This window comes from Vipera ursinii (genome assembly GCF_947247035.1).
Source record: "Vipera ursinii genome assembly, chromosome: Z".
NCBI lineage: Eukaryota > Metazoa > Chordata > Lepidosauria > Squamata > Viperidae > Vipera > Vipera ursinii.
The window spans coordinates 16,825,147-16,847,816 of record NC_139517.1 but is presented as its reverse complement, the minus strand read 5'-3'; the positions used below and the strand labels follow the sequence as shown (position 1 = coordinate 16,847,816).

Here is a 22,670-nt window from a genome sequence, read left to right as displayed (position 1 = left end):
GATGAGAAAGGGGGGAAACACCAGCTGCCTGCAATTAGTGCAGGTTCGCATCCCACCAGGCTCAAGGTTGACTCAGCCTTCCATCCTTCCGAGGTAGGTAAAATGAGGACCCAGATTGTTGGGGGCAATTAAGCTGACTTTGTAATAATGCCGCTTGGGGTGTGTGTGAAAGCCCTAATAATTAGCAGGCATATACATAGAATGAAGGCTACTGCTAAGCTTGTAAGCCGCCCTGAGTCTTCGGAGAAGGGCGGGATATAAATGGAATTTTTTAAAAAAATGAAACAAAAACCCAATCTGTCCAATATGTGCCTGATCCTTTTACCAACTCTTCCCCACAAACTGAAGGATCTTCCCCTGACTGGATTCAGATGAGACCAAAAAAGGCTACTGTTCAAATACGTGACGGTACTAGGGACAGTTGTGCTGCCTGGAGACCAGAACAACTTGGCACCCCTCTCCTGGTTCCTCGTATGAAGGGAGAGCAATCCAAGGCTTTCCCATTTCTTGATGCCACCCTCCTCCACACCTGACTGCAGCAGGCTAGCTTAAGAGATGCAGGGTGGGCCAAGTCTTACAAAGGTGTTTCCAACAACAGGTGGCTGCCCTCAAACTCTCAGAATCAACCACCTGAGACAAATGATATATATGTTAACCTAATGGTGAGGCTGGCCATGCCTGCCCTGCCCCAATGGACTTGGTTTCCGCCCAACTCACCTTCTCTTCTGTATCAAGGCGGGGACTGGATGCTGAGCGCTTGATGCCGCTGCCCCCCTTGGGGACCCCTTCATCCAGCTTGGCATCCTGCAATACTCCAAAGCTGCTTGTTTTGCGCAGACTCTGTCTCCATGTGGCCGGAGCTGGCAAACTCCCTGGCTCTGTGATGCGGCCGGGACCTCCAGACAACTGGTGGAGAGGAACAGAAGAGGAAGGGGTAAAGCAGAAAGGGATAAACAGAAGAAGCGGAGAGAAAAGGAAGGGAAGCGAAGGGGAGTCAGGATGGATGAAGGGAATTTTCACTTGGGGGGGGGAAATGGAAGTGAAAGGAGCAGGGGTGGGCAACCTTGGCTCTTTTACCGCTCGTGGACTTCAACTCCCAGAATTCCTATAAACTCACTTCCACTCTTTCTCACTTCCCTGCTTTTTCTCAAACTGCCGAGTCATTGGCTTCGGGGCTGCCAAACTGCGGCCCTCTTTCAAGCCTCCGGATCCTCGGGATGTTTTCCTTTTTCCAGCGAGGTGATTGCATCACACCTCGCCTCCAAAGATGCCCCCTCTGCTTCTCCCAGCCTCTCCAGGGCTGGAAACGGCAGAATATCGCCGCAGGAGGCCTGAAAAACAACAAGAGGCTCGGCCGTCTATCGCCTCTCCTCCCAAGGCAGCGCCATCTCGGGACTCCAGCTTTTAAAAAAAAAAATCTTTCGCCTTTAACTCCCAGAATTCCTGAGCCAGCATGACTCAGCATGGAAACCTCTCCCTTCCCCTCAGCATGGCTGGCTGAGGAATTCTGGGAGTTGAAGTCCACGAGTTGTAAAAGAGCCAAGGTTGCCTACCCCTGGGCTAGACCAAGGAATTCAAGACCTGAATAATTGAGGATTCCTTAAGACTTGGGGCCTCCAAACCTGGAGACTTTTAAGACTTGTGGACTTCAACTCCCAGAATTCCTCAGCCAGCCATGCTGGCTGGGGAATTCTGGGAGTTGAAATCCACAAGTCTTAAAAGTCGCCAGGTTTGGAGACCCCTGCCTTAAGAGAAGAAACAAGCCGAAAATTCTGGTTTGAAATAGATACATCAGATTCTTAACTTGGTAATAAAGTGGCAACTTTTCATTTTCTTCTCTCTCTCTCTCTCTCTCTCTCTCTCTCTCTCTCTCTCTCTCTGTCTCTCTCTCTCTCTGTCTCTCTCTCAGAATTACAGGAGAAGCAGTGCTGTGGGCATGAAACTTTGGGTGCCAACCTGAGAACAAACAGAATTGGTTGGGTTTCAAGGCAAGAGCAGGAGTTCTTCCAGTCAGCTAGCTATGGGCTCTGATTTTTTTTTTTGTCTCCAAAGCAGGTGGTGTAAGAAAAGGTCAAAGCATCAGAAAACCCTTTTATCACCTGAAAGCTTTTAGAGATTACCAAGGAATAGCCACTTGGCACATCCTCAGATGTTCCAGAGCACTGACTAAACACGGCGGTAGGATTTCAGGCTGAACTATACCTCAGGTGAAAGGAGCCAGGACTGCAGTCTTCTCAAAGCAGCTCTTCCCGGAAACATCTCTCTTAAAACATGCTTCCAGACACCTGCCTGTTGAGATGAAGACTACCACCAACCAACCGCCCAATCTTCAGAAAGGCCTGAAAATCTTTTATATTTGGCAGAATGCATGAGTGCTGGCAGTTCCTGGTTGCTTAGTTGGCTAGATAAGATCTGTGGATGAGTTTTGTCATTTTTATTGCACTGTAAACTGCTTCAAGTCCCTCTGGGCACTGTAAAAAATATTGTTTGTATAAACAAACAAAGGGGGAAATAATGAAGGAATTACCCTAGTACAGGGGTCCCCAACCTTGGCAACTTTAAGACCTGTGGACTTCTGGAAGTTGAAGTCCACAGGTCTTAAAGTTGCCACGGTTGGGGACCCCTGCCCTAGTGTATATATATATAAGCAGCTGCTTAAAATAGGATTTAGAAGCAAACAGTCCTGGGGTCGTTAGCAAGCAAGCTCTCAAGCAGGGCTGCCCAATATGCCGTTTACATAAATACAAACACAGCATAAAGGACCACCGAGAACCTCAAGGCTGCCCCAGTGTCTTGCCAGAAGCCCTCTCCCACTTCTGACAGTCCAGCGTCTTTGCGAGACGAGGCGATCTGTTCCTCTCATCCCATCACCAAGCCCTGGCCAACGTAAACTCCAAAATGGAAGAGCTAATGCTCGTGGTGTCAAGAAGAGCTGGCCAGACTCACAATCAGCACAGGCTTTCAAAATGCCGTCAGGGCGGAGGGAGAAGCAAGTCCTGGAAAGCTGCCTCCATGCATCGCCACATTTTTCAGGAAGTTTCAGGAAAAATGGTGTCTGCTGCTCATTTCCCAGGCTCTCCCTTCTGGAAGAACTTCACCTTGGGTTGATGGGATTCCCTTGTCTGCTTCGCACAGATATTACAGCCCAGCTCTATAATTCACTATGATCTGGATATCTCTAGAATTCACTATGATCTGGATATCCTGTCACCAGAGCGGGCAATCTTCCTGCCCGCCCCATCAAGCGTTACATTCCTTCAAAAGTAATGATGGAGAATGCCAATGGCAAGCAGAAGACGGGACCAACGTGCTTCCCTCTTTGTCCTTCCCCCTCCCCAGTTGTGTTATCTGTAACAAGCTGTTTTCTCTCCTTTCCCTCTACCTTCTTCCAGAGAAGGGACAAACTGCTTTGGGCTTTAGAACTCAAACTCAGGGTCCTTGCAGCCCAAGGTCAACCTCCCTACTGAAGTACTACTTGACCCCAGCAGCTTATAATCTTAGCGGCCCCTCTTCATTTCCTCCCTTGGGCGTCTTTAAGCTGTTAAACCATTTTCTCTTCCCAAATGCTAGCATTCTTATAATGCACAGATAAAGTAAAACGCAGCTCCCCGCAGTGCGCAGAGAGGAAACTGCAGCCTTATCAACAGCCCCGCATCCTGTTTCACACAGTAGCCAGGAGATGCTTGGAGAATCTTCCCAGAGTGGCATTATCAGTATTTTCCTTTAATCTTATGCACACCAAAGGGATGAACAGCCAAGAGAACAGCAGGCTGGGGTTCCGGTGAAAAAGCCTCTCTCCATTCCACTCAGTCGCGGGACCGACTCGGCCACCCACACCTCGGTTGAAGATTAAGAATTTTAAGCCCCACTTTGGGCTTCCTGGAGGCAACCACACAAAAGGCACACCCCTCATTTAGCTGGGACACTCACAGCAGCCGTTTGTCCCTTCTGGGGCACCAGAATGATCCCTGTTTTACGCAAGCGTCGTCTCCATGTGGAAGGCCCCAGAGGGTTTGGGATAGGCAGCAGAGGCAAAGTGAAGGCAAACTGTGGCTGGAGCGAGCAGGTGGAATGAGAAAGCAAGGAGGGAAGAAGGAGATGCATTTCACAATGGATGGAAGACACAGGAACAAATGTCAAAACAGGGAAGAGAGGGGAAAAAAAACAGAAAGATCAAGGTATTTTATACAGCGCAGATAAGAGATGACATGCAACAGGATGGGGAACAGAGGCAGAGGACCAATAGGAACGGAAAGGCCTCTTTGCAAATGTAGTCCCTAAGACTTGCTTGTGGCAGCATCCCAAGCAGGGGGAAAGTCGGAAGCAAGCAAAAAAGGGCTAATCAAGCATGCTAGATGAAGGCACGTTAAAAAAAAGTGCATTAAGTTGAATTCATCACACGCTTTGTGCAAAAAGAGCAAGCAACCACGGAGAACTGATGGAGGGCTGGAAGAACAGAAAAGGGTGACATTTCTAAGGAGAAAATTATTTCCTATTTAGAGGTAGGCTAGACCAAGTGTAGGACTACTAAGGTCTCTATTTCCTACGTCTTCTGTGAAATTAAGAGTTCAGGAGCTCCTTTTGCAAAGAAAAACTTTGTGGAAAACTTTGCTGAGTATTTTAAAGTTATAAAGGTAAAGGTAAAGGTTCCCCCGCACATGCGTGCTAGTCGTTTCCGACTCTAGGGGCCGGTGCTCATCTCCGTTTCAAAGCCGAAGAGCCAGCGCTTGTCCAAGGACGTCTCCATGGTCATGTGGCCGGCATGACTAGACGCCAAAGGCGCACGGAACGCTGTTACCTTCCCACCGTAGTGGTCCCTATTTTTCTACTTGCATTTTTACATGCTTTCGAACTGCTAGGTGGGCAGAAGCTGGGACGAGGAACAGGCGCTCACTCTGTTACGCGGCACTCGGGATTTGACCCGCCAAACTGCTGACCTTCTGATCGACAAGCTCGGCATCCTAACCCACTGAGCCACCGCGTCCCTTCTTGAAACTTATACAACTCATCAAACATAACCAGCCGAGGCACAGTATTTAGGCCCTGCTAGCCTCAGCTGTGCTACTTACCTCCTTGAGGAAAGTTTTTTTCTGGACAGAAATGTTGCCAATGAAATTCCTCTACAGCAGGCATGTCCAACACGCAGCCAGCGGGCCGAATGCAGCCCGCGCAGGCCACACCCAGCCCAGCTCCCACAAGGGCAAAAAAGCATCCCGATACATCACAATACAGATGCGACTGGGCTTAACACCCCTGCTCTACAGATAGTTCTTAATTTACTACCAATTGCTTAGCTACCATTCAAAATTATGCAGGACCCTGAGAAAGGGACTTAAAGCCCAGATTCAAAATTCTGACCTCCGCCCCCGCTTCCATGGTTACATGACTAGATTTTGGATGCTTGGCAACTGGCCCACATTTACGGCCATTTGCAGTGTCACGTCTCCTTGAATCATGACATTTTTGCCGGAAACTGCAAAAAAAAAACCCTTCCCTTTTCCAGCAAATACCCCACAGAGAACAATGGGTTTGCTTAATGACCACAGAGTTTGCTTTACAAGTGCCACGTTCGCTTTATGACCACCCCAAAAGAAAGGTATTAAAATCAGGTGTGATCATGTGGTAATCTGCTTTAGAACCATCACAACTTACGACTCTAAACTGCAGGCTCCATTGTGATCATAAGTCGAGGACTACTGTACTTGTACTCTGAAATGGTACAGTCCAGGGTCTATGGAGATTCCCAGTCATCCAGGTCACGGTTGTCCCACAGGTGCTTTTTCCAAGAGGCAACTGGAGTTTCTTGTTTTTCTTTGAAGACGTTTCGCTTCCCATCCAAGGAGCTTCTTCAGCTCTGACTGGATGGTGGGGAACGGAAGGATTTATATTCCTTGCAGACAGCTGGTCATTTGCATTCTTTTGGAGAGCCACTGAGGCCACTTGGAGCTGAAGAAGCTTCTTCTCATCCAGTCAAAGCTGAAGAAGCCTCTTGGATGAGAAGCGAAACGTCTTCGAAGAAAAACAAGGAAGTCCAGTTGCCTCCTGAAAAAAACACCTTTGTCACAGTCCAGTATGATTCCTCTGTAATATGCAGCCTGTGCTCAGGGGCACATGAATACTAGCCACCTGCAATCCCCATATTAAGTGGCATGAATGAACTGGGATGGCAAAGGGACTGGAACCCTTGCAGGGTTTGTCACCCTCTTATCTTGGGCTCTAGTAAAACCGTTGGATTTCAGCTACATCACAGCATCTGCGATGATCCTGCCCGGAACCACAACTGGAGAAGGAAATTGAGAGACAGTGGAGAGAGGAAGTTCAAAAACACCTGACTTCCTTGGCCACCACAAAGTCTTGCCTTACCTTTGGGCCAAGAGGACACGGAGAGAGAGGCCTAATGGGAGTCACGGACACTCCGTTCACTGCACTGCTGTCTGCTGGCGGAGCAGCCTTCACTTCTGCAAGAGATGGGGGGAAGCAATTAGCAACCAGCCCATTGGGACCTCTTAAGATCAGAACCAGGGCCTTGGCTGCTGCATTTCCCCACCCCTCCCCCTCACCATTGGACTCTGGCGTTTCATCCCCCTCCGAAGCCGAACTGGTCTCCTCTTCGCCCACAGCAATGGTACCCAAGGTCTTCCGCTCCTTTGACTGGTCTTGGACCGAGATTTTTTCTTTGCTGCTCATGCGACACACGGAGCTCCTAGAAGAATCCAAGCAAGAGAGAGACGGGAGAAGAAGCTGGTAAGATCTCGCTCGCTTACCCTACCGCAGATCTATATCACAAATTATGTACGTACGGGTGATCCTCGACTTACAACGATCGTTTGGTGACCATTTAAAGTTCCAGTGGCGTTGGGGGAAAAAACTTGATTTCTGACATTTCTGATTTTTCACACTTATGACCATTTCGGCATCGTCACGTGACCAAAATTTGGATGCTTGGCAACTGAGCCACTGACTCATATTTATGATTGTCCCGGGGTCACGTGATCAACGTTTGCGACCTTCTCATAAGAAAAGTCAATGGGGACGCCAGATTCGCTTAACAGCCGTGTCACTAACTTAACAGCTCCAGTTATTCATTTAACAACTGTGGCAAGAAAGGTTGTAACATAGGACATTTTCTTAACAAATGTTTGACTTAGCAACAGAAATTTTGGGTCCAGTTACAGTCATAAGTTGAGGACTACCTGTATTTAGCCCAAACTAAAGAACATGGTAAGATGATAACTCCAACCCACCAAGCCACCCCTAGTTCTATCTCTTCCATTTTCATAGTTTTCACTGGGTTCAAGTTACAACTTGGTGATGTAGGTAACACTTTGTGGCTTCCTAGTGCTTGGCCGGCATGTTCTACTACAATGATTTAGGCCTGGAATAATTTAGTGACTACCCTAGAGAAGGAATGATTATTTGTTTACTTATTTGTTTAAATATATTAGCTGCCCAACTCCAATTGCTACGATATGAATTTCTGTCCTTGAGTTAATATACTTTTTTTAAATTTTCTAATATGGATTTCAGGCTATTTAAGAAGCTGCCAACCAGTCTAGATCCAAGAACATAAAAGGTGGTCCTCATTTAACAACCACTCAATTCATCCAGTGACTGTTCAAACTTGTGACGGAGCCAGTGATAGCTGTGGCTAATCTTCCTACTTTGACAGTCACAGCACTCCTGCGGTTATGTGCTTGCAATCTGGGTGTCCTCACCCAGCTTGCAGTTTCAACATTGTAGCATGCCATAGTCGTGTGATCACCATTTGCAAGCTTGACAGCTTTCCAGAAGCAAAGTCAATGGGGAAGCCAGCAGGAAGTCATAAATGGCGACCACACGATACCCTTGCTTTGTTAACCGACAGTGATTCAGACAGCATCCAGAAATGCTGGAATTTCCATTGCTAAGTCAGGTGTGGCATGACATTGCTTAGTAACAAAAATCCCAGTCCCAAATTGCGACGTATTTCAAGAACAGTAACATCATATATGTTAACTCCAATTGTGATGGTGAGGAAGCACTTGCATGCCTTATACCAGGGGTAGGCAACCTTGGCTCTTTTATGGCTGGCTCAGGAATTCTGGGAGTTGAAGTCCATGAGTCATAAAAGGGCCAAGGTTGCCTATCCCTGCCTTATACCAATGTTTCTCAACTTTGGCAATTATAAGCGGTGTGAACTTCAATTCCCAGCATTGCTGTCTGGAGATTTCTGGGAGTTGAAGTCCACACAGCTTAAAGCTGACATGGTTGAGAAAAACTGTCTTACGCTCTACAATGTTTCCTACGGCAGAAGCCATTTTGGAGAAAATGGCACCCTAGTCCAGGTTTGAACATTCATAAACTGGCCAACAATCTGCTTACAAATCCCAAACCCCTCCACGATGTCCCAGCATGTGCCCAACGAAGTCCAACTCCGAGCACGACAGCAGACGGTTTTTGCTAGGAGATGTTCTTTCCGGATAACAAGACATTTGTAATTTGCACAGGCTCAACATATAACCACAAACAGAAAGACCAATCTGACAGTTGCAATTTCAAACCATGCTTGTCACACTTGCTGTACATCAAATAAAGATTCCTCCCTCCAAACTTGTCTTGCCACTTTTTGCTGGAGGTGTGATGGCGTGGATTTCACATATCTGATTCCAGGGGTTAAAAAAAAACACACCTAGATTAAAACCTTAAATTACAAATGTCTGAAAGCAAAGGCTGAGGGAGTTAAGTGGAACTGAAGACTTGGTATTTTCCATAACAGTACAGTATCTAATAATACTCTAGCGCTGACCTCCGATGTTTGCTTGTGTACGAGGGGGCCTGTTCCAAACTGGTGTCAATCACAGCCTGCCGATGGGCTTCCTTTTTGCTGCGCAACTGAAGGATAAAAACGGGAGAGAAGCAAATCAAAACTTTTATTCCACTTAACGCAATGCAGCCTTCATCGTTTTTTGTTTGGGTGGAATGTGACAAAATCTGTATGTGAAATACCAGAGGGGCAAACAACCTTTTCAGCAGCTACTGCTCTCTTGGACTGGTCAAGACCAAGGACAGTAGCAAATGATTGTGATTCACACCAAAAAGGCAATAGGAATCAAGCTAAAACGGTGACAGCTAAGTTTAGAGAAGTGCTCACCTCTTTGAAAAGATAGGTCCGTTAAGTAGCATTTCAGCGCAGTGCAAAAGACTATCTGCCCTCTGCAGTATGATACTTGGAAGCAGAGGAGAAGTCCTATGAGCAACATCTAGAAAGATGTGCCAGATCTCAACCAACCACTAACTTCCCTAACTAGTATCCTCTTCCAGATGCGTTGGAAAACAGCCAGCACGGCCCTTGTGCTTTGGTGTTGTAGGGTTGTAATGTATGATCCTGCAAACCTCTCGGCCCAACTCCCCTGGTTGTTGTGGGGAAAAGAGGAAGAAGAAAAAGGAATATGTTCCCTATCTTATTTATAGAAATAATAAAGGCAGGGTTTTTTTTAAAAAAAAAAATACTGCTTTTTTTAGTGAGCCATGGTGGCACAGTGGTTAGAATGCTGTATTGCAGACTAACCCTGGACCACTGCCAGAAGTTCGATCCTAACCAGCTCGAGGTTGACTCCATTTTGCCTTCCGTCCTTCCAAGTTTGGTAAAATGAGGAGCCGGATTGTTGGGGGCAAAATGCTGACTCTGTAAACCACGCAGAGGACTGCAGAGCTGTATATAAGTCTAACTGCTATTGCTAATACTATTTTTCATAAGATGGCGGCCACTGGAGGAATATCAATCTGGGCCATCCCCAGAGGCTTTGACTTGCAGTACCTCTGTGCTAATAAGTTAACTGTAGAAGGCCCCAAGTCGGTCCTTAATCTTCAGCCCATGACTCCTACGGGTGGGGAAGGAGCAAAAGAAAACAGGGGAAACTCACACCCCCCCACTCCACTGGTTTCTCATCACATTCTCCCCTCCCTTTCCCCCCCTCCCCGCCCCCCCCAGTCAGATGCATTTTTTTTTGCAGCTAAAAAAAAGGGCTGCAAATGCTTTGGCTTTTATAGCTCAGAAGGTGGGCCAGGCCCTTGAACTCTGGGTCCCTTTCAGATGTAGCTTCACCCCCTCCACACACCTCTTCCCCTCCTGTCTTTGATTGGGCCAGGCTGCTCCTTCAACTGGTTCTCACAGGGAAAACTTCCAAGTCGAATTAGGAAAAGGAAGAAGGCAAAGAAAGTGCCTTTCGGCTTTGCAAAAGGACTTGGAGGGCTGTTCTGGTTCCAATCCACAGCTGGGAAGGGCAGAAAGCTGACAGGCAAGAGGGAGGCCCATCCTGCTTGCATTCCCTGGGGAACCAGCCCTTTTCTCTCTCTCTCTCTCTCTCTTCCCTCCTCCTCCCCCCCACCCCGTCCCCCCCCCACCCTACCAGTGAAGCTTTTTGCCTGAAACAGATGAAGAGGGAGGCTGACTGGCTTCCCCAGATCAGCCGCCTCTTAAGAGGCCCACCCTGCAGTTTCAGAAACGCAACCCTCAGGCTGGCAAAACTCAAGTTGACAGGCATGCTGGCCTCCCTCTGTGACCTTCTGCCCTGAGGGTCATCCGTATTTCTTTAGCCTTCCAGCTCGCCCCACTTCTTGAGGGCCAGGCAAAAAGGCAATGGAAGAAAGACGAGTTCGGGTGGGCGTCTCCTTATGTGTCAATTAAATAACAAATGCATCCCAATGCTTAAAAAAAAAAAACATTCACCCACATCAACCAAATGTCCAAAACTGTTACATAAAGCAAATGCAGGTTTTCTGGTTGCCTGATCTGTGCAATAGACAGACACACACGCACAAACACACAAACACACACAGAACAAATTAGCATTTCTTAGTAATGGATTATGGTATATTTAGGACAAAGTTCACATTGGCATAGGCAAGCTTACGCAGCTGGCCTTTAAAAAAAATAAGATTAAAGTCTCAGCAATATATAATGATTGCCAAATTTAACTAAAGCATGATTTAAAAAAAACACCAAGCTGTGGTAGTTAAGGCAACTCTGATATATCAATGCGCAGGCAAATGCAAATTTTACATTAGAGCTTAAAACCCATCAGGCAAGGCACCGACTGAAAATGTTTTACAATCACAGGACACCACAAAAAAGAACTTATTCTATTCAGACAATTTTGGTATAAAATCAATCTGTTAGCCACATCTGACCTGATCTTCTCCATCCCCCTCAAGGGTTTATCATCTTATATATATGTTCAGGGCCAAAGGCCTTTGAAGGGAGCTTACATAAAAAACATAAAAATCACATCTTTAAGGAATCTCTATAATTAGATCGTTATTGGGATAAATTGTATCAGCAAGCATGTAACTGTAAGAAATCTGAAATGAACGACTGCAAACAAAGGCAGCTAAAACAATGTGGAATAAATAAGTCCTTTAAAACTGAATTCTGCCATCGAGGGGCTGAAAAAAGTTAGTTCTGATTCAAAATGCATTTATTGGTTTTGCAACTATTATAAGCCCTGCATCCTTAAGGGCTCCTGATAGTTAACAATGAGCATAAAAGATCCAAAAGAAACACAATGCGCACAAATACAACAATAGAAGCTGGAGCAATTAAATAAATAAATGAATAAACCACCACAGATCAAGCATGGCTGGATGGAGAATTCTGGGAATTGAAGTCCACCCATCTTAAAAGTTGCCAAGTTTAGGAAACGTTGGACTAAGCCATTCCACCAATTCTCCAAGTGCGGTCTAAAAAAGCTGTTTTAACACATTTTTGGAATATTATTAGGATGGGAGCTAATCTAACTTCTGGAAGGGAATGACATCACTGGGAAAAACAAAACAAAAACCCAGCTGTCTCCTCATATTACAATTACGTAATTACTAGCAGATTCTCTAGAAATACACATACCAAATGGGATCATTTCTGGTTGGAAAAGACAGTCCCATCAGCCAAGTTGTCAAGCTGTTAGAAGCCAACGCAGCAACAAGGTTACATGACTATGGCACTTCTTACCTGCCGGCAAAGGGCAGTTTCCAAGTGGTCTTCAAAGGCAAATCTTGTGCAAATCACAGTGTAGTAGACTGGATGTGTAAAAAGAGTGCAATTTATCTTTACCAGCTCCTCCCAGTACAGGTAGGGATGTAACCGGCACAAGCTGGGCAAAACTCCCTGGTTATGTCCTTCCTCTGTCAATGGATCAATAGCAGTGGGGACATAAGAGACCCCCATTCCCCCCCCCCAAAGTTATGGGGCTTCATGAATCTAGAATTAACCAGTGGAATTGAAAAACAGCCTCTCTGATCCACACTGATAGGAGAAGTCTCCCAGCGGTTTCACCTATTTCGTTTCTTAACACGCGGCTAAATTTTGTTACACCGTCTGTAAAACCAAGACATGCTCTGTGACTGCCTCAACGGCCTAATTTTAATCTCACGTTGTTGATATATTATTTGAAATGGAAACTCTTTAATTGTTTTGTTCGCTCAGAGACTTCCGGTCAGTGATCGTAAGAAAAGAGAAGCTTGGGGGGGGGGGGGAAGAAGAGCTGGGATCATCCCACGGGGAGAATCTTCTCAACTCGGCCCCCAAACCACCCTTTTTGCAAGATCTCCTGCAGAGGTCTTCTCTCCTAAAAAAAAGTCTTCCAAACCCTGAAGAATCCCACACAGAAAGTGGCCTAAGCACCAGATCTTCAGATGTTAGAAACTTTCTGTACCAATGCAAAAGTCTATCACAATGCTCTTCTGTATCCACAACAAAAAATGGAATTGGCAAAAAAAAGAAACAAAAACAAAAGCTTCCAACAACCCATCACTCACATCATTTTGTTTATGCTGCAGCTCTTCCAGCAGTGACAAAGTACCTTCATCTGCGAGATCGAAGGGACGCTGGCCCTGTGGGAGAAAAGAAAGAAAATCGGGGTGGGGGGGGAAGAGAAAAGGCGTCACAGCAGAATTGCCTCAAAACTCTACCAGCCAGCAAAAAGAAGATAAAAAATAAAATGGGCATTGTTCTCCTTCTCCTTTGAATTGTTAACAGAAATATAGCCTGACTAAACCAAGTACAGGAAAAAAGATCAAGTGACATGAGGAAAGCTATACCAAAGACTGGTCTAATTTTCAGAGTGCTCCTATCTGCTAGCTTACAGCCATTGTAGTTGTCAGTAAAGAAACAAGTCAGTTTAGTTTAGGACAGGGGTAGGCAACCTTGGCTCTTTTATGACTTGCGGACTTCAACTCCCAGAATTCCTGAGCCAGCCGTGCTGAGGGGAAAGGGAGAAGTTTCCAAGCTGAGCCATGCTGGCTCAGGGATTCTGGGAGTTGAAGTCCACGAGTCATAAAAGAGCCAAGGTTGTCTACCCCTGGTTTAGGAGGACTTGGTGTGTGTGTGTGTGTTTGTAGAGAGTGAAGTTTGGGATGTTGGGTGGGAATTTCTAAAGGATGAAATGCATGCCTTTACAGCCCTTGTTTTGATCCTTCAGCTTTTCTGTAAATGAAAAAAAACTCCCCACAGGGATGTTCTTGCCTTTGAGAAAAAAAATGGAGTCCAGAGTTCAGCCTGAAACTTAGAGGTTTAAAAAGAGAGAGAGAGAAAGAGAAAGCATGAGCAAGAGAGAGAAGGTAAATGTGTGGCCTCACTAGGACATTCTCCTTTGCCAGACTCCATTACTACTCTACTTCAATCCGGTGCAGTTGGTCTCTAATGAATTTCTGCCAGAGAGGTGAGCATATATGCTCAATTTCAGATTTTTCCATCCCACATCTCCCTGATCCTTTTGATATTTTCTGCTCTGTGCAACTTTCAGTTGATCAATCAGGCAGAAATGAGGTCATCCTTTTCCTTTAGAAAAAGCCAAAAGAAGGTGGGCCAGGGAGGGGCCGTGGATGCAAAGCACGTTTTCTGTCCAGAGGCCCTGCAACTGGCAATGATTGATTCCCCTCCACTGGTCCCATTGGAAGGACTTTTTTTTTAAAAAAAAAAACAAAACAGGGAAGAGAAGTGGGATAGCGACTATGTTCCACCCCCAACCCCCACCATGCTGCCAGGAGTGTGGGAGTTTTGCGGAGGTTTTGTGTGAGCACACTTCATGCTTACTGATGCAACTGGCCTGCCGGAAGCCTAAAGAACCATCCCAATGAGGCAGGAGTGCCCTATGGTCATAATTAACAGAACATCAGAGTTGGAAGGGACTTCGGAGGTCTTCTAGTCCAACCCACTGCTCAAGCAGGAAACCCTGTACCATCTCAGACAAGAGCCTTGGTGGAGCAGCGGGCTAATGCCTCCTTAAGTAACACCAGCTGCCTGCAATTAGTGCAGGTTCGAGTCCCACCAGGCTCAAGGTTGACTCAGCCTTCCATCCTTCCGAGGTAGGTAAAATGAGGACCCAGATTGCTGGGGGCAATTAAGCTGACTTTGTAATAATGCCGCTTGGGGTGTGTGTGAAAGCCCTAACAAGCAGGCATATACATAGAATGAAGGCTACTGCTAAGCTTGTAAGCCGCCCTGAGTCTTCGGAGAAGGGCGGGATATAAATGGAATTAAAATAAAAATAAAATAAATAAATGGTTGTCCAATCTCTTCTTAAAATCCTCCAGTATTGGAACCACTTCTGTAGGCAAGTCGTTCCACTGGATACATATCTCGGATATATAATCAACAAGTAGCAAGAAACAGTTGGGAAGGGATATGCCTCTTCTGCAATGAACACCCGACGTACTGTACCTACCAGAACGATTAAAACAGTTGCTTCCGCTGTACTCCAGTTCATATGGATGTAATAATTAACGGACTGATTTTTTTTTTAATGAGCTGGTCATGTTTCTGTGTTATTTCTTTCTTTAGCAAATTTAAATGGCTCCCCAACTCACAGATGATGGCTCAAGGTGGCTTCCAATTATTAAAAATCTACAACATTGCCTCCCTCCCTCTTTTTTGTTTGCTTCCTTAAGGTATTTAGTGAGCCTTGTTAAATATAGCATGATGTTAAAACAAATGGAGCGGCCATCTAATTTTCTCCTCCCCTAGTAATGTTTTCCCTACCTGACAACAGATAAATTTTGAGAAGGGGAGCTTGCCTTATACTAAAGCACAGATCTATCTAACCCAGGGGCCTTCAAACTTGGCCCTTTGATGACTTGCGGACTTCAACTCCCAGAATTCCTCAGTCAAGCACGCTGGCTGAGGAATTCTGGGCGTTGAAGTCCACCAGTCATCAAAGGGCCAAGTTTGAAGAGCCCTGATCTAACCCCACATGGCTCTTTATTCCAGCTGGCAGTATCTTTTGCTGCCTGATCTCAGATAGAAAAAGTTTGATGGCCACCTGGAGTCAATCAAATCTAATACAGAAATCCATGCAGAAATCCAAGTTAAAACATTCCAGACAGAGACTTCACCTGAACAAGCATCTGCCGTGGACGTGAGCTCCCCATTCGTCGTCTCTTGTGGTTAGGAGTTTCTCTCCAATGGGAGATGCAATTTTTCCATACCCCGCTATCTGCCCCTCAGCCAGCTTCTCTTACCACATTGTTGAGAGCCTCCATGTCGCAGAAGTGCTCAGCCAAAAGCCGGCAGGCCTCCTCCACTCCCCAGTGAGCGGCTGCATGTAGGGGTGCCCAGCCATCTTTGTCCTGCACATTGGTGTCATAGCCAGCTTGCAAGAGCAGCCTGCAACAGAGCAAAGCAAGGCAGGGTTAAGGGTTCTGGGGCTCCCTTGTTCCTGGAAGAACAGAACTGGGTTGTGGCAGAACACACGGGGCACATCAGAGGCAAACTGGACAGAGAGGATTCTACAAATAAAAGGGCCAAAGGAGACCAGAATTCAGGTTTCCAAGTTACCCACAACTGTCAGGGGCAGATCCCAATGGAGAAACATCCACATTTTTGAGCTGATGTAGGATTTTTTTTTGAACAAGAAATGTGGTTCGTGAAGGAAAAGCCAGGTAGGGGTGGGAGTTAAGACCCCAGGTGGTTCGCTAACAAAAAAAAGAGTAAAGTGAGGAGTGGGATTTATTGGAACTCCTTTCCCCACCTTTCTTTTTCCTTTTCAAAAGAGAAACCCCAGGTTCCAATACTTCCATGTCGGAAGCACCAAAGTGCTTCCATAGTGAAAGGATTTGCCGCTGACATCAGCGTTGCCTGGGAAACAGACCGTTGGGGGCTCTTTCACATCCCCATGAAGTTGCCCACTGAAGTGGCACCCACTGATCTACTTGCAGTTGCCCACTTTTGAACTGCTGGGTCAGCAGTAACTACAGCAGAGTTCCCCAACCTTTCCGGCTTGGCGGACCGGAAGGAAAGGGAGCAGCAGGAAATTGCACGCATGTGCAGCCTGAACGTGCATGCGCAAATGGGCACATGCATGATGGTGGCGCTAGAGTGCACGCACATGTGCAAACAGGTCACGCTCACCTATGGCACGCACACAGGTGCACATGCGCAAACGGGCCGCTGGTGCCCATGGGCCGCTGGCGGCGGTGCTAGCATCCCCGTGCATGTGGAAATGGGGTTGCTAGTGCCCGCGGAGCGGTGCTACCGTGAGTGGGGTGGGGCTCACCAGCTATTCCTGGGGCCCGGCGGCCAACAGGCTGCATCCCTGTGTTGGGCCGCGGACCATAGGTTGGGGACCCTTGAGCTAGAGCATGTGACGGGAGCTCACCCTGTCCCATACCAGCAACAGGTCTCGAACGCAAGGCTGCCGACAGTCAGCCCAGCGTTCTAATCTCATGAGCCACTCCTCAGAATCTCAGGTTAAAAGAAAAAGAGCTGAGATCCAAGATCTCTTGACCCAAAGGTGCCTTTTTTCAGGGGGCAACTGGACTTCCTTGTTTTTCTTTGAAGACATTTTGCTTCTCATCCAAGAAGCTTCTTCGGCTCTGAGAGGATGGTGGGGAATGGAAGGATTTATATTCCTTGCAGACAGCTGGTCATTTGCATTTCTTTTTTAGAGAGCCGTTGAGGCCATTTGGAGGTTTACCTGTGTCCTCAGGGTCACCTGAGTACTGCAACTGGGTGTGGCGCTTTCTTGGCTCAGCACGCCCAGCTGTCTGCAAGGACTATAAATCCTTCCATTCCCCACCATCCAGTCAGAGCCGAAGAAGCTTCTTGGATGAGAAGCGAAACGTCTTCAAAGAAAAACAAGAAAGTCCAGTTGCCTGCTGGGGGAAAAAAAAAGCACCTTTGGAACAACCAGCATCTGGATGACTGAGAACCTCCATAGACAAGATCTGGTGATTTTCCTTCTTTTGCTTGAAGAAGGTGAGAGATGGCTAGGTGGGGACTGACCTCTGCTTGGCTTTCCTTTTTCCATAAGCCCTGCCTGGGCTTGGCCAAGTGGATGGGGTCAGAAAACCAGTCCTCCCCAAAATTCTGCTTGGGGGTGGGGGGAAGAGAGGGCTAGGAGATCCAATGACTTCTGCTTTTGTCCCTCCAAACACAACTGGGGAAAGGCAGAAGAGGCTGCCGTTTTCTTCTCCAAAAAGCAATTAACAATCCATACCGGTTAAGGGTGAGGTGACCCAGAGGCAAGAGTTGCTCAGGAAACGGGAGACTCTCACCTCATGACCTCGACGTAGCCTTTAGCAGCAGCCACATGGAGGGCGGTGGCCCCAGTTTTGGGGTGAGGCTCATCATAAATTTTGCCAGCATTCAGCCAATGGCGCGCATCGCGAAGCATCAGCTCTTCTTCCTCCCGCTTGGCTACCTCTACATCTACCCCTGAAAGCAAAGGAAATGGTGACGTGAAGCGGCCGAAAAATCCTGAATGGATGTGCCCACACTATAGTGTAGAAAACTCACACGTAATACTTTTTTTTAAAAAAATGAAATCATAGCAATCGGATCTTTGGAACTTTTCTTTCCATCTCAGGAAGAAAAGAAAAGAAAAAAGCTGGAATCGCATCATAGGGGCCAGCACGTATTTTGTGATCCGCACTTTTTATTACACATGCGGGCAACGCAACTCTTCATATTCTCTGGATTCAAATGCAAAATGGATGTCACAGTCCACACATAAAGAATTCATGCTAATAATTTGGGGAAGTTATAACCAGCAGCAACAGCAATGCAGCTCTGAAGAGGGAAAACATTTACCAGACCTAAGTTTAGCCTATTTCTGTTCTCTCTATATATGTACTTTTATATACAGGACTGTGTATATAAAAGAATCCAACAGATCAATTTTTACAGCTAGGTAGTCTAAACAAAGCCACTATGGGTAGCCCTCGATTTACAACGGTTCATTTAGCGACTGTTCCAAGCTACAACGGTCCTGAAAAAAGTGACTTATGACTGTTTTTCACACTTACTACCGTTCCAGCATCCCCATGATCATGTGGTCAAAATTCAGAAACTTGGCAACTGCCTCATATTTATGAGGGTTGCAGTGTCCTGGGGTCATGGGATCCACTTGGCGATCTCCTGACAAGCAAACTCAATGGGGAAGCCAGATTCACTTAACAACTGTGTTAACTAACTTAACACCTGCAGTGATTCGCTTAAGGATGCTGGCCAGAAAAATTGTAAAATGGGGCAAAACTCAATTAACAAATGTCTCACTTAGCAACAGAAAATTTGGGCTCCATAGTGGTCATAAGTTGAGGACTACCTGTAGTGTGTCCTTCTTTTTTTTTAATGGTGAAAATTTCTAACAGTTGCCCTCTTTCCATAGCCAATTAGCTGGAGAACCCGCTAATGGGTCATTAGAGGAAGCAGAGCTGCATCTGTTGTGGCTCCATGTGTCTCTTACCTCGTTTCTCAATTTCTGCTCGCAGCAAGGCCTCCACGTTGTCAGCCTCAGCAATGTCCAGTGGCACGTCCCCATCACTATTCACCGCAGCAATGTTGGCACCGTGGTCCAAGAGGTATCTGGGCCAGACAGTTAAGCCCAGTCAGATCCATGGGCCACCCAGCCCCATATCAGGCCTACAATCTCTACAACTCAGCAGAAAAGGGCCATCTGGTTGTCATAACCAGCTTCCTGCAAAGCTTAATTCGGATAACCTAGTCTGCTGGGGTGTCAAATACAAAGTTCAAAGACTGTAAACTTTAAGACCTATACGCTGACTACTTAGGCAAAACTCCCCCTCTCATTCCACTGAAGATGAATGTCAAGAGGACACAGACAAATTTTGCAAGTTTCCTTGCAACCTCTGACACTAAATGCAGCCAAGACTCTTCCTCTTTTAAAAAAAGATTGCCTAAGGTTACAGTCCTCCAAACACATCCAGCATCTTTCACTGAGCGTGAAATGTACCAGCTATGATCAGCAGACAGAGCATCTCTTGAAGTTTCTACAGCTGGAGAATCCAATGTAATAGTAGAGCAAATGCCTGAACTAGCTCAGTGACCAAGTGGAGGGTGTGAAAGGACACACTGCACTCACCTGCATCAAGAAGGAACTGTAAGGCTGGCTGAGAATTCTGATGTTCTAGGACAGAGGTCCCCAACCCCCGGTCTGTAGACTGGTACCAGGCCGCTGCATGACAGCAACCAGGCCGCACAAACAAGCAAAGCCCCATCTGTGGGATGCAGGCAGCACACAAAACCACACACTCTCCAGTCCATGGAAAAACCTTTCTCCACAGAACCGGTCCCTGGTGCCCAAAAGGTTGGGGACCTAGGAGCTTTAGGCAAAAAAATGCACAAATCCTCACCCAGCCCAAACTCACTGTGCAATTTCAATGTAGCCACAGGAGGCAGCGACGTGCAGCGGAGTCCAGCCTTCATTGTCTGCCTGGTTTATATCAGCTCCATTTTCCACCAGAAATTCAACCACTTCCATGTTTTCATCAATGCAGGCCTGGAAGAACCAGAAGCTTCATTATCAAACAAATCCAACCCAAACTTTTTCTCATTTGTAATACAAAAGTCTTCACCTGCCTTAGGAGAAAAGCCAATTCTCCCCTCATCAAATTCATCACCCTCCATTCCTTCCCCAGTGCCACAAACACGTACCCCATAGTAGCACGGCAGTGATTGGGCCATGCAGGGTGGACGATGGTTAAAATGGCAACCCTTGAACGGGGAAACAGAACACTGTAAACAGGTAGTAGACTTTACACTAGACTATAGAGAATAGGACTGAAAAACCAAAGTCCCTGGGAATTTTTTTAATCTTTCGTCTTGCTTTCAGTGCACCTGGTAACCGAAAATGTTATCCCAACTGGGCAGGGGTCAAGTGCATTTGACAGGAAAATAATCAAGGTTTCCAAGTAATAAGAAGATTGTGGCAGAGGCACAATTACACAGTAGGCCACAGAATAAAATCTCTGGCCCAGAACATTTGGATGAAAAAGTGCAACAGGCTTCTAAGATGGGAACGAAATATGTGGGCTATTGGAAAGGAGCCTTGAGAAGGTAATCTAAGCGAGTGATGGAAACTCTTGTGGTTCTCCGGAGATTTTTCTGAACAACCCCTAATAAAACCAGCCAGAATGCCCAAAGGAGAGAGATGCTAGGACTGTTTTTGAGAACAAAAGAACTACCAGTTTTCCATCCCTGCCCTAAACTCAACTGTTAGACCCAAAACCAAAACTGGAACCAATAAAGGTAGTCCTTGATTTATGACCACAGTCGGGATCAGAATCTGGGTTGTTGAGCAAAGCAGTCACGTCACTGTTTTACCCAGTGACTGAAGTCTTCGCACTCCCAGTTGTGGTCATTAAGTGATCTCATGATTCATTAAATGGATGGAATTCCAAGAAAGGAGAATTTGGGAGGGGGGGGCGGTAGGGGACGTTCTGGGAAGCTCTGTTCCGGAGTGTCTTTTGGCTCAGGAGCTAAAAATCCTCCCTGCCAAAATCCAGGATTTTCATCTCTTTTCGTCACTTGACGGGAAAGTAGCCTTTCGTTAACTCAACTATCGTTAAGCAAACAATCGTTAAGTCTAGGGCTACCTGTAATGTCCAGGTGAGGAGATCTGGAGGCTAAAGGGGACCTTTAGATAAATTAAAATACAACATCCATTATTCCTAGGGAAAACCTGTAAGGCATCTGAAAAATATCAGATTGGGAACATCTATACTACTGAAGCACAGCTTGTACTTACAGGGGAAGGGAAGTTACTACTCCAACTATTAAAGGTGAAGGTAAAGGTTCCCCCGCACATGCGTGCTAGTCGTTTCCAACTCTAGGGGCCGGTGCTCATCTCCGTTTCAAAGCCGAAGAGCCAGCACTTGTTCGAGGACGTCTCTGTGGTCATGTGGTCAAATTTTGCCTTGTAAACCGCCCTGAGTCCTTCGGGAGTAGGGCGGTATATAAACCGAATAAATAAATAAATAAATAAATGACTAGACGCCAAAGGCGCACGGAACGCTGTTACCTTCCCAGCGGAGTGGTCCCTATTTTTCTACTTGCATTTTTACGTGCTTTCAAACTGCTAGGTTGGCAGAAGCTGGGATGAGTAACAGACGCTCACTCTGCTACGTGGCACTCGGGATTTGACCTGACAAACTGCCGACCTTCTGATCGACTCCAACTATTGCCATCATACAATTATAAGATTTTCTTTTTAAAAAAATCATGTGCACATGCAACTGGAGGGTTTATCTCAGGTCTGATGTCTACCCAAAACTTGACATGGCCATCTGGAGATGCTTTTCCTTTCCAAAGGCATCCTCTTGATCTAACTTCTAGTCACAAGGAGCTAGAATAGCTAGAACAGAATTCTTCAACCTACCAAACTTCTCAATCCACCTGTGTAGTGCTGGCAAAGAAAACTTAACACTTTATTTCTAGAGGTAAGATATGAGTGGATAGGCAACAGATATGATCACTTAGTTTCCAAGGAAAGCTATATCATGCAGTGTTATGTTGGGCCCAAAACACAATGAAGCAAAACTATTATTTACTTATTTATATAACTTGTAGGTCATCATCTGCCAATGATTCCAGCAGCTTACAATTAAAAGGTTAAAACAAAAAAAGACAAAAAGGAGATAATGAGCAACCTAAAGTCAACATATAACCATCCAGCAGCGGCTTAACCTTCACCCTTCCCCAAAGCCTGGAAAAGTCAGGTCTTTGATGGCTTCTTAAATATCATCAGAAAGGAAACTTTTGATTATTTTTTTTAATCCCATTTATATCCCGCCCTTCTCCGAAGACTCAGGGCGGTTTACAATCTAAAGCACAAATCAATGTGCTTAGCAATAGCCTTCATTCTATCTATATGCCTGCTTATTAGGGCTTTCACCACCACCCCAAGCGGCATTATTACAAAGTCAGCTTATTGCCCCCAACAATCTGGGTCCTCCTTGATTTTTTTTTCTTGAAACCAGGACAATAAGTCATGGTTTCAAGGTTGCTTTGAAATCCAGCCCACTGATTTGGATTTAATAGCAAACCATGTTTGATCCGATTTGATTATGTGTCATCAAGTAGGAGCCCCATGGATAGATCACATTGATTGATCTGACCGGGTTGGGGCATCATGTGTAGGAAGCTGCACTCTGAGATAACAATGGCTTGGATGAAAAGGCAAACTCTGGTTTATGGCAAAGAGGAAGTATTTCAGTCTGTAAAAGTGAGGGGGAGAAAGCAGGGAAAACACACGAAGAGCTTTTATTATTTAGTGTCAAACCTTGGCAACTTTTAAGACTTGTGGACTTCAACTCCCAGAATTCTGAGAAGGGAATTCCATAAGTCTGTTGCCTACGGAACAACACTAGCTGGGGAATTCTGGGAGCTGAAGTCCACAAGT

At 46.1% G+C, this 22,670-nt stretch overlaps 1 protein-coding gene across 1 annotated transcript in view; it reads right to left on the bottom strand.

Annotated features, from left to right (window-relative positions):
• The window catches only part of PPP1R12C (protein phosphatase 1 regulatory subunit 12C), a 45,565-nt gene that overhangs the window by 10,080 nt on the left and 12,815 nt on the right, over nucleotides 1-22,670 (bottom strand). The window contains exons 2-10 of the mRNA XM_083378827.1: nucleotides 19,639-19,769; nucleotides 18,717-18,835; nucleotides 17,527-17,686; nucleotides 15,493-15,637; nucleotides 12,793-12,867; nucleotides 8,786-8,871; nucleotides 6,561-6,703; nucleotides 6,364-6,458; nucleotides 718-906 (exon numbers count right to left, since the gene is read on the bottom strand). Coding sequence (XP_083234953.1) covers nucleotides 718-906; nucleotides 6,364-6,458; nucleotides 6,561-6,703; nucleotides 8,786-8,871; nucleotides 12,793-12,867; nucleotides 15,493-15,637; nucleotides 17,527-17,686; nucleotides 18,717-18,835; nucleotides 19,639-19,769 — 1,143 coding nt within the window. The remainder of the gene's footprint in view (nucleotides 1-717; nucleotides 907-6,363; nucleotides 6,459-6,560; nucleotides 6,704-8,785; nucleotides 8,872-12,792; nucleotides 12,868-15,492; nucleotides 15,638-17,526; nucleotides 17,687-18,716; nucleotides 18,836-19,638; nucleotides 19,770-22,670) is intronic.